The 16,057-nt window shown below is 47.2% G+C and overlaps 1 protein-coding gene across 6 annotated transcripts in view; it reads right to left on the reverse strand.

Annotated features, from left to right (window-relative positions):
- Positions 1-617: 617 nt before the first annotated feature.
- NCOA1 (nuclear receptor coactivator 1) overlaps positions 618-16,057 on the reverse strand; it is a 281,772-nt gene continuing 266,332 nt past the window's right edge. For 3 of the 6 annotated variants that reach the window (XM_083604769.1, XM_083604770.1, XM_083604771.1), the window contains 5 exons: positions 12,953-13,358; positions 10,963-11,137; positions 10,577-10,760; positions 5,915-6,001; positions 618-2,160 (listed from right to left, as the gene is read on the reverse strand). In XM_083604769.1, the coding sequence (XP_083460895.1) occupies positions 1,993-2,160; positions 5,915-6,001; positions 10,577-10,760; positions 10,963-11,137; positions 12,953-13,358 (1,020 nt within the window). In that variant the 3' untranslated portion in view covers positions 618-1,992. Of the gene's footprint in view, positions 2,161-2,279; positions 2,342-4,626; positions 4,709-5,914; positions 6,002-10,576; positions 10,761-10,962; positions 11,138-12,952; positions 13,359-16,057 lie in introns of all 6 variants that reach the window. The other 3 variants (XR_014545798.1, XM_083604773.1, XM_083604772.1) reach the window with 3 other exon arrangements.

Raw genomic sequence — 16,057 nt, forward strand, 5'->3', positions numbered from 1 at the left:
CCCTCCACACCCAGGTCTAGCGCTGCTATCGCTCTTTCCAGAAACCATGCAAAATGTGTTCTATAAGGATCTATAAACTAAGCTGGGATTGGTGATGATGGTGGAACCACATATGGCGGCTGGCAGTCACAGAAAGCGTCCTAAAGTGTTAACAAACAACTGAGAGGGGTTAAATCAAAAGCCTTGCCCTCAGTTATTTGGTTTCCATTTGTTTTGCAATCGCAGGTAGCAGTCCTTCCTCCAGATCTCCACCATCCATTATGGACTGGTATACATTTTTGTGTGTCCTATAGCTTGAATTCTAGATGTTATCTTTCTTGGCCTTCCATAATTGCTGTTGCTATTTGGGTTTTTCTTTCTGTGCATCTGCAAGCAGGACTGGAACGAAGTTTGTTGTCAGGCTTTGTTAAATGCGTCTTGTTTGCTACTACGTGCTTTTTGTTTATCTGAAAAATCTGAATAAAAATATTTCAAAGACTACCGTGCATGGGCTCCCTTTCCTTCCTAGCCCTTCTCCCCATGAAGCCACTTCCCCGTAGTCCACAAAAAAGCACAAATGCACACAGAGCCCCCCCCACGTTGTCCTTTTTACGCAATAATGCAACATAAGCCACCGACTTTGTCTCTTTGTTTTTTTAAACTCTTGCAAATTCAATTAACAAAAAGCTACACAGTTTTGTTTTCACACATCAACAAAATTTCAGAAAGAGAAAGAGGAAAGAAAGAAATAACTCCCCCCCCCCGTCCAAAAGCAATGCTATTTAAGAGCAACCCCACCCCACCCCAAAACTAAAAAGAGAAGGAAACCAATTTATACAAGAGGTTTGAGCTATTTACACTGAAAAGGCCTCAGAGGGGGGCAAAGAACAAGCTTGTCTCCCGTTCCACAGAGAATTGCCTTTTTTATTATTATTATAATAATCATCATCAATATTATTTTAAATAGTTTTAAGCTACCTTGGCTGTTAAACACAATCAAAGCAGAGAGAGAGAAGACTGCTTAATTTTTAATAAGAATTTTATCTACAATAGTAGCCCAAGGACGCAACTTTGCCGCAGGCTTCTGCTGTGAACCCCTCCCTTTTCATCTCCAAAGGGTTACCGCATCACAAACCCTGTCAAAATGAAAGGAACGATGGCGCAGCGTCGACCCTCGGCGTTTTGCTCCCCGAGCCACTGCTCCCCAGCCCTCCCAACCCCTAAAAAATATTGCAATTATTCCCCAAACTGTACTTGTGTGTCTGTCTTTTCAAAAATTATTATATTAGCTTTTTGTACGAGCTCCCCACCCCTTTTTTCATATACACAGAGGCCCTTTTTTCGCTAAGGAGGCCGTCTATATACCAGCATAAAACATGGAAAAAAATGGGTCAAAATACTCTATCATCATCATCATGATTATTTCTTTAAAACCGACAAACTCACGATTGCTAGAAAAAGCTGATTGCACAAACGGGTTGGGAGGGGAAGGGGGGGGCGGCCAGTCAAGGGCGTGTGCGTTTTTTAAGAACAGCTAAAAACATCCCAGAGACGAGACGAGTGCGATTATTCACCCAATTCCTGCTTCGCTGAAGACGCAAATCAGTGACAGATCCAGCTGAAACTGAGAACTCGACTCCTCTTCCTTCCCACCCCCCCCAGCAAGACGCCTCCCCTCGCTCTCGTAACACGCTCCCCCCCCACCCCTTAAAACCAAGTAACCTCCATCAGGGATAAGAAGAAGCCAGCAACTGATTACAAAAATAAGGATCATCTGTCATTTTGGCTCAACTGTTTTGTCACTTTGCGACATCCATCATTACCTTTTTTTAAAAAAAGAAAAGAAAGAAAGGGGAGGGGAAACTTTTTTTTTTGCTCCAAACACTACGAGAATGGCTGCAAGTTTTTGAGATATCAAAAATCTCAGAAAAATATAATATATATATATTTATATTTATATATATATATATCTATGTCTTATTATTTAAATTTCACATTCCTTTGAAAAGCAGGTTATTCAGTCAGTAGCTGCTGCAGGAGGCTTTTCTGCTGGGCTTGGGGGGTCTGGGGGCCGGCAGAGGCTTTCTGGGCCCCCACAGGACCCGGCTGGTTCAGGTAAGGGTCTCCGCCCACCAAGTTGACCGTACACTGCACATCAGCAAACACCTGCACCTGCTGCACCTGCCGAGAGAGAGAGAAAGAGAGGGGGGCATTAGCCATGAGGGTGCCGGCGGGGAGGTGAGAGGGGGGAGAGCTTCCCGGTGGACGGAGGCAGGTACTACGGTGAAGTGGAAACTCACTAGAGAGAATTCCTCTAGCCTGTAGTCACCACAGAGAAGAAGAACTCTTCTGTCTTCTTGCCCTACAAAAAGAAAACCGCTGCACTCATTTGGATCGGAGCTCAGAAGAAGTTCTCGCGTCAAAGGTTAAGCCGGGGCAACCCCGAGCTTCCAAACATCACTGGCTGAGCAGGGCTGCAACAGGAAGGAATCCAAACCACCAGGCCCCGGGCAGCCCAGGAGGTCAATTTTCTCTGCCTTTCCCAACTGGCTGTCCCCACCCAGATGCTTTCGGCTGCATCTCCCATCATCCATGTATGCATTCTGCGTTTTCTGTATTGCGATTCTAATGTTCTGAACTGCCCTGAGATCAAAGTTTAATAAATAAAAATCAGCCCTATTGGGCACAATCAAAGGAGTCGTAGCCCAAAACGGATCTGGAGGGCACCGGCTTGGGGAGAAGACTGGCTTTATGTTTTGATCCGGACCCCCTTTTCGCAAACTCTCTCCCAGCGGTCAAGAATAATGGGGCACCAACTCCCGCTGCGAGCCTTTCCTTGAAGTTGCAGATTCTCTCCCGTGGCTCCGGAGCAGGTCTCTGTCACGAATGGCACCTGGAAGCAAGAGGGGCTGAACACCAAGTCTCAGAATATTTCCCCCAACGCCCCTTTGCCCTTTGAATTTTCCTCTGCTCCTGCCTTCTTGGGTTTTCCCAGCATCTGCAGGCAGTTCTAGTAACGTCTACAGAATCAGATAACCCACATGCTGAAAGCGTCTCTCATAACAGGGCAATCCACGTTGTCCCAGAATGACGTAGTATGTGGACAGGTGCCTCAAAACAGTCTATCCCCGATGCCCACGTTTCATCTGTCCCTCTGGTCAGTGTCCACTCCAAGGCCCCCACCCCACGCCAGATCTTCATTCCTGCGCCCCATCCATCACCTTCCATTCCCCCTCCCACAAATGCCTAGGGACACAAAACTGCCTCCAGACACACAGAAATATTGCCCTGTTCTATTTAAGTCGCCCCTCTGCTCCCGAGTCAACACGTTCCTTGCTTGAGGGCCCCAGTGGGCGAAAAAACTGCCCTTGCTGCAAGAAAAGGTGAAAAGCTACAGTCGGGAGTTTGGTTCAAAGTCAAAGTGAGTGTTTTCATCTGGTTCTGGAGTGCCAAATCTCTGGGTAAAAATAAACTTGAGAGAAGAGCCTATGGAGCAGGGTAAAGAGCAGACTTGAAATGCTACACGTCCCTCAATTTATGGGATATACAGCAGTTTTGTGGGCCAAGGAGTCGTTTCTGTAACCTTGAATTCCTCCTTGATCTAGAGCAGCCTTTCTCAACCTGTGGGTCCCCAGATGTTGTTGGACTACAACTCCCATCACCCCTTGCTAAGCAAGGCCAGAGCTCGGGGATGATGGGAGTTGTAGTCCAACAGCATCTGGGGACCCACAGGTTGAGAACCGCTGAGAAGAGCACTGGAAGGGGAAGGGGGGCTAAGCAAGAGTTTTATTGTGCCTCACCAACATCACACCTCCAATCTGATACATTTTTTTTTTTTTTACTGCTCATATGGCTCTCCTGCAGTGACGCCCGAAGAGGTTTTGAAACCTCTCAAGGCCCTCATTTTAAAATAAAATAATTTTAAAATGGTTTAAAAATAGTAACTGATCATTCCCATAGGTTCCTCATTGAGATACTGTGATGTCAAAAGTAGCCCCTGATCCACAAATGTGTCAACTTTTAAGAAAAGGGCATGGGCGTAGCTGGGGGGCAGCTGCCCCCCTAAACCAATACAAATCCGAGGTTCTGCCCCCCTAACAAAAACCTGCCCCCCCAACAAAAATCTTGGCTACGCCCATGTAAAAGGGGTTATTTTTTACTGACCAGTCCTGAAGGTTCCCTGCTGTGGTGCCAAAAAGTTTTTCTGATGCCCCAGACTTCAAAATGTGTCTTTTTGACTATATCCACTTTTATATTTTGTCCACACCCACTGGCTGTTTTGATGTGTGCCTCTCTTAAGGGTCGACCATGAGTCAAATTCAGCCTCTTCCCCTCCCAAAGGTTAGCCACCCGTGATCGAGAGCCATTGCTGCCCTTAAAATTCCAGTAAACGCCCTCCGTGTTTCTGAACTGATTGCAAGTAGATTGTCTGACTGTGGGCCGCAGGAAACAGAAGGCACTTGGGTGAATCTCCAAGGAAGTCAGATCCATTGCTATTTTGGGAGACGCTATCACCCTGTGACTGCAGAACCCCTAAATGGGATCCAAACTGGCTCCTAGGAGACAGACCGACTAACCACAGTTTCCAGTGGGCAAGCAACCTCAGTAAACCCTTGTTTGAAGCTAGCAGGATGGCGAAGCTCTTACCTGATAGCTTTACCATTCATTTGTATGGTTTTTAAGCCACAGTAGAACTCTGAAAAGCCTCTTCAATGTGAAAAAAGCACTCCTGAGAAATGTCAATTGGGCGAAGCAAATAAACGAAGGAAAACATTTTTAGTATTGTGTCAGCTTGCCCAAAGCGGGGGGGGGGGGGGAATGGAGAACTTGCGGCCCTCTGTATGTTTTTAGATTCAAACTCCCATCAGCCCCATCAGGGCCACTTTCAAAGAGGCCGTACCATTTAATGCACCAAGAGGAGGAGACCCAGCTGATTAATTGCCTCTTAATTTCGTATGCAACTTTCAGCCCCGCATGTGAGAAGCAGCCCAACTAGATTTCCTAGATCCAATTCAACCTGGTTTCTGGCCGGGATTGGGGGCCGAAATCACCCTGATTGCTCTCATGGATGATCTACCCTAAATGGCGAAGAAGGGTCTGTGTGACTTTTCTCAGCAGCTTTTAATACCATCCTTCTGAACCAGTTCTCCGAGGTGAGGGGCTGGGGCCACGGCCCTTGGCTGGTTCTGTTCCGACCTGAGAGTTGGCAGTGACACTACAAAGTTCCCCAAGGCTCTATTTTGCCCTCCATACTGCTTTAACATCTACATGGAACTGCTGGCCAGGGTGCAAAATTTACTGGACACAAAAGTGCTTACCCCCCCCCCAAACACCCACCAGCCTGCCCCCGCCTCCATGTTAAATATGGCTTTCCCTCTCCTGCTTAACCATCACTGGGCAGCTTGATCCTGAACCTACTCACTCAAGAAAGAATTTCTGTTCTCCCGGGGCAAGTGCTGAATGAATCATAGAATCGGAAGGGACCACAGGGGTCATCTAAGTCCAGATTCCTGAAATTCAGGAATCTTTTGCCCAGCACAGGACTCAAACCCCCAAACCTGAGGTTAAGAGTCTCATGCTCTACCATCGTGAGTTCTATACACACTGCTGGGGCCCTGCCATGGGGGTTTTCATGTGCCATCTCTGTTGCTGCGAGGATCTTTGTGGGCCTGAATGTGCAGGATTCACTGGCAAAAAAACCTCATGCAGACCTGCCAAAGCGAAAGGAAGGTGGCTGCCTTTGGTCAAATTTCAGGCAGGGCAGTCTCCAGAGTAAGTGTGCGTTTCTGACCCCAAGGACCCAATTTGCTTGTAAGCCAAAGCCCTGCTGTTGTTCTGGACGGCTCTCCATGTTTTCAGAGGAAGTCCAAGGCAACCAAGGCTGCCGTTGCAGACTTCCCCGAGGCAGTTCTGGGGTTAGGAGAGTTTTACTGACCTGTGCTCCATCTGCTTCTGTTTTCAAAAGGTCAGAAGAGAGCTGGTTGCAGTAGAGACCTGCGGGTCTGAGAGCCTGGTCGTTTACCTGGGAGAGGAGGGGGGGGGGAAATAAAAATAAACCGGGAATTCAGAAATGGTTTTTTTTTTAAGAAATATTTATTAAGATTTTACAAAGACAAATATACAAAAACACATCATAATAAAAGAGAAAAATAAAAAATAAAAAATAAAAAGATAAATAAAACATACAGAAACAACAAGAAAAATTAAAAACAATTATTTTTCATAACATAAAACTCGTTTGCTTGTTTCTTTGACTTCCTCACACCTCCCCTTCTTGTATTCCCATTTAAATAATCAAATCAGCAAATCCTTACCCTCTTTCATTTATCTTGTCTCTATAGCTTAACATTTTTTAACTCAATATTTTCATACATTATCAATTCATTTTTGCATATTCTTATTAACTTTGTTGCCAATACCACTTATTTCCAATACCCTTCTTCCATATTCTTAAAGCATTACAGCTGGAAACCACTTAATTTCTATCCAACATCATTCTAACATTCATTAATTAATTCAGAAATGGTTTGGAAGCAGCGTTTCATCTCCAGTGTCTCTCTAGCAAATCTGGTCCCTCATCACCGGAAAAGGGAGACCAACGAACAACCAAGCACAATGGAAATGGTTGATGCAGCCCAAACTCACTAACTCTGCAGCTAGCCACTGATCTTCACACACATACAAAACGAGAATCCGTCGGGCATACCTAGGAACAGACTTAAAGTGGCTGTTAGTCACTCCATCCTCAACTGAATGGGGAGAAGCACAAACCACCACACTGTTGGCCCAGGTCCATCCAGTCCAGGGTCCCCTTTTCCTTGGGGGCCAACTAGAGGCCTCCAGAAAGCCCTGAAGCAACAGCACTCCCTTCCTGATTGCCCCTGAACACAGATGGATTTGTCTAATCCCCCTTAAAAACCATCTTCCGGACAGATGGACAGAGGGCTCCCTGTGCTACATAGCTACTGCTCTTCCGCTGTAAGTTACAAGCACAATTGCAGTGGACTTTCCATAGGTGCGGATGTTAATTTTATTTCTGTGTATATCCCACTGTGTTCTACCCAAAAGAGAGCTGTGTGGTCAGATCTTCCTTCCTTCCTCTCTTTCTCCTTCCTTATTTTCTCTCTCCTTTCCTTTTTTCCTTTTTCTGTTCTTTCTGTCTCCTTTAAAACCAGCTCATTTATTTAAGTGACATCAAGTTCTTGCATATGTGCATATTGTGTTAATTCCACACAGGGTGAGGAGATGGGGACTGCAAACAGAGAAACTAAGGAGGAGAATTTCTTCCAGGGCAGGGAAAAGGGAAAGAACTTGGGGGTGGGGGACACCCACTCAATCTTCCTTCTCTGCCTGCTTTAGCAGAGTAAGCCAGTGGCAATCAGCTTCTAGGGTCTCAGAAGTTGTCACTGCTGAGAGGCTCTGTTTTTTGTACTAACCAAGAGTTTTCAGGCTCTTGGTTCCCACAGAAAGTGTAGTATCGCTCAGAGATGTCAATTTCTATAGTGTTTTTCAGACAAGCCTTTCAAGCACCCTCTTGCTAGTCATGTTACTGCTAATCTCTGTTCATGCACTGAATGGGGAAGAGAGACCCCCGTCACGTGCATGAGCATCCTGGCCAATGGAGATTCACACTTCAAGCTTGATAAAAATAACATCTGCTTTGAAACTTCATGTGTGATTCCCATTGTGTAAAATGTGGTTTTCCCTCTACCAGCTGCATATCAAAGTAGCTTAAGTTAGAAGACAAAAGAACCCAGTGAATTTCAACATGCCTTGGAGCTCAATGAAATACCTGGGCAGGAATCCTGGGGGCGGTGGGACACTTAAAAACAGCAGAGTGGGCAGGAAAGAGCAGACTTCTTAAACCCACTCAGTGCCCCGTTTTACGCTCTTAAAAGTTGCTTAGAGACTCTTTACATAGAAAGCGACCGCTAAACTGAATTAGCAATATTATTACAGTGGTGCCTCGCAAGACGAAATTAATTCGTTCCACAAGTTTTTTCTTCTTGCGAGTTTTTCGTCTTGCGAAGCACGGTTTCCCATAGGAATGCATTGAAAATCAATTAATGCGTTCCTATGGAGACCGCTTGCCAGGCTGGCGGTGCGGAGAAGGGCTTTTCTCCCCACCGCAAGCCTTCAGGACAGGTCCGGGAACAGAGGGGAAGGCGCGCAGCGCTTCTCCTCTGTTCCCGGGGCTTGCGGTGGGAGGAGGGTTTTTCCTCCCCACCGCCAACATTCAGAACAGCATTCTGAATGTTGGCGGTGGGAAGGAAAACCCTCCTCCCACCGCAAGTCTTCAGGACAGCCATCCGAAGGCTGGCGCGGGGAGAAGGTCTCTCCGCCCCACCGCCAGCCTTCGGAGCAGCCTTCCGAAGGCTGGCGGCGGGAGGAGGTCTCTCCGCCCCGCCGCCAGCCTTCGGAGCAGCCTTCCGAAGGCTGCCGGTGGGGCGGAGAGACCTCCTCCCGCCGCCAGCCTTCAGAGCAGCCTTCCGAAGGCTGCCGGTGGGGCGGAGAGACCTCCTCCCGCCGCCAGCCTTCGGAGCAGCCTTCTGAAGGCTGCCAGTGGGGCGGAGGGCTGGCGGCGGGAGGAGGTCTCTCCGCCCCACCGCCAGCCTTCGGAGGAGGTCCGAGGACAGTGGGGAAGACGCGCTGCGCTTCCCCGCTGTCCTGGAGATTTCCCTATGGGCTTTCGTCTTGCGAAGGAAGCCCATAGGGAAATTCGTTTTGCGAAGCGCCTCCAAAACGGAAAACCCTTTCGTCTAGCGGGTTTTTCGTCTTGCGAGGTGTTCGTCTTGCGGGGCACCACTGTATTTAATAATAATATTAAATAGTTGGATTGCAGAATTGTAAAGTTGGAAGGGGACCCCAACGATCATCTAGTCCAACCCTCTGCGTGCAGGAATGACAGCTAAAGAACCCCTGACAGATGGCATTCCGGCCTGTTTAGAAACCTCCAAGGAAGGAGAGTCTGGGTCCTCCCTTCTGCAGCAGCAGAGAACAAGCCTGCTCCATCTTCTGTGTGACAGCCCCTCAAGGCTCTCATTTGGAGACGGGAAGCAATTGGACAGAGAGGACTGTCCAGCACTTCCTCCCGCTGCTGCTGCCCTCTGCTGGTGGGAAGGAGAAGTGGCCAATGGCAGAAGTGCTTAGCACCCCTTCCTCGCCAGTTGTTTTCTTGCCCTCCACCCCACTGACAGGGATCCAGGTTCTACCACCAAGCCACTGTCTGGTTACGGTTGCTGTTTTCAGTGGCTTTTTGTCTCGCTGATCTTGCCACCACCATTATGAATTATTATTATTTAACTGAATGTATATACTGCCCTAAAGGACAGCGGGTGGCACTGTGGTCTAAACCACTGAGCCTAGGGCTTGCCGATCGGAAGGTCGGCGGTTCGAATCCCCGCAACAGGGTGAGCTCCCATTGCTTGATCCCTGCCAACTTAGCAGTTCAAAAGCACGTCAAAGTGCAAGTAGATAACTAGGTACCACTCTGGCGGGAAGGTAAATGGCATTTCCGTGCGCTGCTCTGGTTCGCCAGAAGCGGCTTAGTCATGCTGGCCACGTGACCCGGAAAAACTGCCTGCGGACAAACGCTGGCTCCCTCGGCCAGTAAAGCAAGATGAGCGCCGCAACCCCAGAGTCATTCACGAATGGACTTAACTGTCAGGGATCCTCTACTCTATACAGTGGTACCTCGGGTTAAGTACTTAATTCGTTCCGGAGGTCCGTTCTTAACCTGAAACTATTCTTTTTTTTTTTAATAAATTTTTATTAGAGTTTAACAAAAAATAAAAATAAAAATTCACAGAATAAAAAAACCATAAATAAAACTAAACATTACAAAAAAGAAAACACAAAAAGTACACAAAGAAAAACAACAGCTAATTAAGAAAAACGAAGTTTAGAAAAAGAAATAAAACAAATCCATTTTTCCCAGTATCCTCAAATTCATGTGCTTATGTTCTTGACCTCCTCACACCTCCCCCTTTTTGTATTCCCGTTTACATACTTAATTCAGCAAATTCTTACCCTTTTTCAAATATTTTAACTTTGTACCATAACATATTATACATCGATATTTTCAGCCATTTATCAATACATTTTTTACATAATCTTATTAACTTTTGTCACTAATTACCACTTATTACCAATCCAAGCATAGTTTTAACATTCATTAATTTTATAGTATTTCTGAAGATAGTCTTTAAATTTCTTCCAGTCTTCTTCCACCAACTCTTCTCCCAGGTTAACCTGAAACTATTCTTAACCTGAAGCACCACTTTAGCTAACGGGGCCTCCTGCTGCCTCCGCGCTGCCGGAGCACGATTTCTGTTCTTATCCTGAAGCAAAGTTCTTAACCTGAGGTACTATTTCTGGGTTAGCGGAGTCTGTAACCTGAAGCATCTGTAACCTGAGATACCACTGTATACCGCCTTACACCCTGAGGTCTCAGGGTGGTTCACAGAATAAAATCAAAGTATAAAACCGCAAAATACATAATCAAAATAAAAACAATGCAATAAACCGCCCCTACATGGGCCTTGGCCTGCTTTCCCTCTCTCTCTCTACGTATGGAGAGTCAGCTGCTTGCACTGACCTGCTCGGAGCACAGCTGGTTCATGCCTTGCACCTGCAGCTGGCTCATGGGCATCTGCCCAGCCATTGGGTTCATATTCTGGACGTTGGCGTTCCCGCCGGCCATGGAGACAGTGATGCTCATGTTGTTGTACATTCCCTGCTGGGCTGGCGGAGGCTGGGTCTGCCCAGCTTGGCCAAAGACACTGCAGACCGAAGAAGGAGAGAGAGAGAAAGAAAGAGAGAGAGACGTTGTTATGCACAGAGCAACTTGCCAGATTTTCAGGGGTGCCAATTTTCTGTGTGCCCCTTGCCCCCCCCCCCAATCTTTCCTGGGTCCTGGAACTTTTAAAGCGTGGGAGTTAAGCCTATGGAGGCGTACGCTCTGCACCTTCGGGCCTGGCTTACTTGTTACTCCCCATGGGTCCTTGCTGCCAGGACTTCATATCGGGCGACTGGTACCCAGGCGTTGGCGGAGCCGACTGGAGCATGGGGCTCTGAGAAGGAGGGATCTGCGGCGACATCAAGGGGCTGCTGGGGCTGAGCGACGGGGCAAATGCCGCCTCCCCTTGCTGGTTCATTCCTGGGGAAAGAAGAGAACGGCAATCCTCAGGATGAACCTACATGAACCCTGGAGGACCCAGAACGCCATCTGTCTAGTCCTTAAGGACTGGTGCCACAGACCTTCCTCCCAATACCCTGCTGTCTGTGCCAGCTGTTAAGGAGGGGAGAGATGGGGAAGGCCGGGAAATCCACCTGCACGCCCCTACCTGGCGCCTGCGGACCTCGAGGCCTGCATTTCGTTCAGCTGGAAATATTAATTTATGTTGTTGCCATTTTGCTCATTTACCTTATGACAGAATTGCTGGGTTGCTTATGGGTCCTGTTTAGATGACTCTTGGTATTTTTTGTATACTATTTCTGCACCCCACCCCCTGTTTATTTTTACTACCATATTTTTCGCTCTATAAGTCACACTTTCCCCCTCCTAAAAAGTAAGGGGAAATGTGTGTGCATCTTACGGAGCGAATGCAGGCTGCGCAGCTATCCCAGAAGCCAGAACAGCAAGAGGGATCGCTGCTTCTGGGATTCAGAATATTTTTTTTCTTGTTTTCCTCCTCTAAAAGCTAGGTGCGTCTTATGGTCTGGTGCGTCTTATAGAGCAAAAAAATACGGTACTTTGTTCCCTGCTCTTGGATTGAAAACACTGAATGAAAAGCAAGCTATGAAGACTATAAGTAAGCAAATAAGATGCTGTCTAAGCTGCCAGGCAGTCGCAAGACTTTATCTCCAGGGAGAAAGACTGGGAATCCTTCAAAATCTGAGTTGGGATTCAGACACAGGGTAGTTCCAGCGACCCCCAATTTCCTGGCTTACAGGTGAAACTTGAAAAATTAGAATATCGTGGAAAAGTTCATTTATTTCAGTAACTCAACTTAAAAGGTGAAACTAATATATGAGATAGACTCATGACATGCAAAGCGAGATATGTCAAGCCTTTATTTGTTATAATTGTGATGATCATGGCGTGCAGCTGATGAAAACCCCAAATTAACAATCTCAGAAAGGCAAATCCATTTTCACACACTACCCGGCAGCCCTGGTGACCTTGAGGCTCATATGTCATTAAACTGGAAATACAAATTTAGGTTGTTGTGATTCTGCTTGTTCACCTTATGTTAGAATTGCTTGGTTGTTTAACGGCCCCCTTCATGCAATTTTTGTAATATTTCCGCATTGTCTTCCCTCTGTTTCTTTTTATTACTTCGTTTTCTGCTCTGGGATTGAAGACACTCCACGAAGAGTGTGCTACAAAGACTGAAAAGAAATAAAGGGCTGCTGGCCCATTCCTTTTGGCTTACTCTCATCTCACACCAAACAGGCGTTGCGGGATTTTTGAAGCGCAGAAAACCTTCCAAAAGTGTGGAAGAAGGTACAGGGTTATAAAGACTAGGACTAGCCGCCTGAGAAACAGTTTCTATCCAAATGCGATTCTGGTTTTATACGCAGTGTAAAGAGTCTCTATGGGAGTATATTGTATTTAAAAATGGGGTATCCGAGTTTTTAGGGGGCTAACCAAGCTGGGATAGCAGGCTTGTTGGTTTTTGAATGTCTTATGTAGATTTTTCAATTTTGTTGTTCTGTATGGGATAATGACAATAAAGATTATTGAATCGTATCGTATCGTATCGTATCGTATTTGACTAGACAAAGCAGGGAGGAGCACACAAGGCCCTCTTAAACCTCCCCAGCCTTCTGAATTGTCTGCTTCCAGCTGGAGGCGGAACAGTCCATAAGGAGAGATGCAAACCCTCATTTTCTGCCCAGAAGTTGGAGAGGAAAGAGTGTTAAGGAGCAGAATCCCAACCCCCTTCAGCAGGCCCAGCCCGGGACGCACCTGATCCCGAATACTGGAAGATGTTCTGCTGCATCTGAGGGTTCATGCCAGGGCCGAACTGCCCTCCTCCGACTCCTGCCATCATCCCCCGGTTCACCATGCTGTTGCGACTGGCCAGCGCCGCCTCGGGGTTGGACGCCAGCTGCGAGAAAGGGCTGGTGGAGGTCGGGGGGTTTCCTGGGCTCGTACCGTAGTTGGGGGGGAAGGGGAACTGCTGGGGGGGAGCCTGGGGGAGGCGACCGGCCCCCAGCGGCACGGGGACCCCGGCCGAGGGGGGGAGGTTGCCCGCGAAGCTCTGCTGCTGCCTCATCAGCATGGCTCGTTGCTGCATCAGCTGCCTCTGGCGGTGCTGCTGGCTGTACAGTTCCCTCTGGCGCTGGGCCAGCATCTGAGCGTTCAGGGGCGGCTGAGGAGGACAAGGAGGAAGAGATAAAAAGGTTAGGGGACGAGGAAGGTGGCACAGAGAGAGGAAAGCAAACAGGGGTGTTTTTCAAATGAAACCTCCAGATTTGAAAAAAAGAGTTGTTAGAGAACAAACAAAATTACCCCCCCTCCAATGTACAGCGCGTTACTTCCGGGTTTCGCCGCTCGCGCATGTGCAGACGCTCAAAATGATGTCACGCACATGCGCGGAAGTGCCGAATCGCGACCCGCGCAAATGCAGACGCGGGTTGCATTTGCTTCTGGATGCGAACGGGGCTCCGGAATGGATCCCGATCGCATTCAGAGGTACCACTGTACAAACTAATACTAGAATGGTATGCAGAAGATGAACAGGTTAAATCAGTAATAATACACTGGGGCGAGAGATTTCGGGTATAACATGCAACTTACAGTATGGGAGAAGTTACAGAATTGGGATTTAAAATTCGCAGCATCTTACACGCTGAAAGAAAACCATATGAAAATGATGTACCGTTGGTATTTAACTCCCAGTAAATTAACACAAATGTATAAAACTGGGTCAAATATATGTTGGAAATGTAAGGAAAAAGAAGGAACCTTTTATTGTATGTGGTGGACATGTAAGGCAGGAAAAGAATTATGGGAGATGATATATAATGAACTGAAAAAAATGTTTAAAGTAACATTTCCTAAAAAACCTGAAGCCTTAGGAATTTTAGGTGCTGAAATCCCAAGAGAGCAGAAAAGACTATTTATGTACACAGCCACGGCCACGTGGATGCTACTAGCCCAGAGATGGAAAGAATATAAAGTCCCTACCAGAGAAGAATGGCAGATCAAGTTGATGGACTATGTTGAAATGGCAAAAATGACCAGAGAAATCAGGAAGACCAAAACTTTAATAAGGAATGGGGAAAATTTTATAATTTATCTTAAAAACCCTGTAAACAGTTAAAACTATTAGCAGGACTGGAATAACACTTGTAGTTTAATGGTGAATTTTGGACATAATAGAGATGTAAAATATTTGGATTATTATAAAAGATGCAGGAGGAAATGACTACCAATAGGACCCACAAAGGGCAGGAGGGAAGTCCAGGAGATTCTTTGGAATCTTGTCTTTATGTTGTATGTTGGATAAGGTAAAGGTAAAGGGACCCCTGACTATTAGGTCCAGTCGCGGACGACTCTGGGGTTGCGGCGCTCATCTCGCTTTATTGGCTGAGGGAGCCGGCGTACAGCTTCCGGGTCATGTGGCCAGCATGACTAAGCTGCTTCTGGCAAACCAGAGCAGCGCATGGAAACGCCGTTTACCTTCCCACCGGAGTGGTACCTATTTATCTACTTGCACTTTGACGTGCTTTCGAACTCCTAGGTTGGCAGGAGCAGGGACCGAGCAATGGGAGCTCACCCCATTGTGGGAATTCAAACCGCCGACCTTTTGATCGGCGAACCCTAGGCTCTGTGGTTTAACCCACAGCACCACCCGCATCACTTCTACCTTACGGATGTACTTTTCCTACAAATTGTGGCCTCCACATCTGTTCCATCTTCCTACTCTTTGTGTGTGTGTGTGTGTGTGTGTGTGTGTGTTAGATAGATAGATAGATAGATAGATAGATAGATAGATAGATAGATAGATATAGATAGATAGATATAGCGCAAATAGCCCAAGAGCCTGGAAGTGCAGACACTTGGGGGGGGGGGGAAAGAAACCAAAGAGCAGCTTGCCCATCACACGACAGGATCTGCCAGGGCAGAGACACAGCAGGCAGCCCCAGAAGTTCTTAAAAGATGCAGAAGTCAGTTTGGAGCAACACCGCTGCAACCTTAAGGTCTCTTCCTTGTTCAGCTGTGGTGTGGAGCAGCCGTGAGCAAATATTCCTGCTTTCTGTTGTTGTCGTGCTTGGTGCAGCTGCTAGCTTGGGGAAAAAAGTGTGGAGATACACCAGCTGCCTCTCCTGCTCCTACCAGCGGCTTGCTCGCCTCGAAGAACAGCTGCTCCTTGTCTCTAGGACTATATATACTCGTTCCTTTACAACCCTATGCCTTATAGCCCACAAGCTTATCCCTCCGCCCACCAGGCCGCTTGGAAACTCAACCCAACTCCTTCCCGTTTCCTCTTGCCCAGCTCAATGAGACTCTCCACATTTTGCAAGCAAGAACTGCCTAAGAACGTCGCAAGAGCCCTTGGGGTGGTTTAAAAGAGGACTGGAGAAATTCATGGGGGGCAGCAGTGCTTCTGAATGCTTGTTGCTGGAAACCGAAGGCGGGGGAAATGTCCTTGTTCTGCTCCCTTGTTTCCTTTGGCCTGATCCAGCAGGCTGTTCCTATGTTCTTATCACCTTTCCTAGCACCTGCAGAATATTCCTCTCTTGGGAGCAACCAGAACCCCAAACATGGGAGCAGGTATTTATGGAATTCACTGATGCTTCCTCTCTGATGTCCGATTCCTTTCCTAAGAGTTCCTGGCAACACATGTGCTGTTTCCACTGCTGGTGCTACACTTAGTCAATATATCCAGAGTTGACCACCCTGAACCAATTGGAAGCCAAGCTGTTTTTAAAATTATCTATTGGAGTATCCCTCCATCAAGCGTACTGATTCAAGAGGGGTGGTCGCTGGGTGAAGACGTGATCACTGAGCATAAGCCATTGGCGGTCGTTCTTGTGCAGAAGTCACAAAACCTTAGAGAAACCT

Source organism: Podarcis filfolensis (assembly GCF_964270895.1).
Source record: "Podarcis filfolensis genome assembly, chromosome: 3".
Classification (NCBI taxonomy): Eukaryota; Metazoa; Chordata; class Lepidosauria; order Squamata; family Lacertidae; genus Podarcis; species Podarcis filfolensis.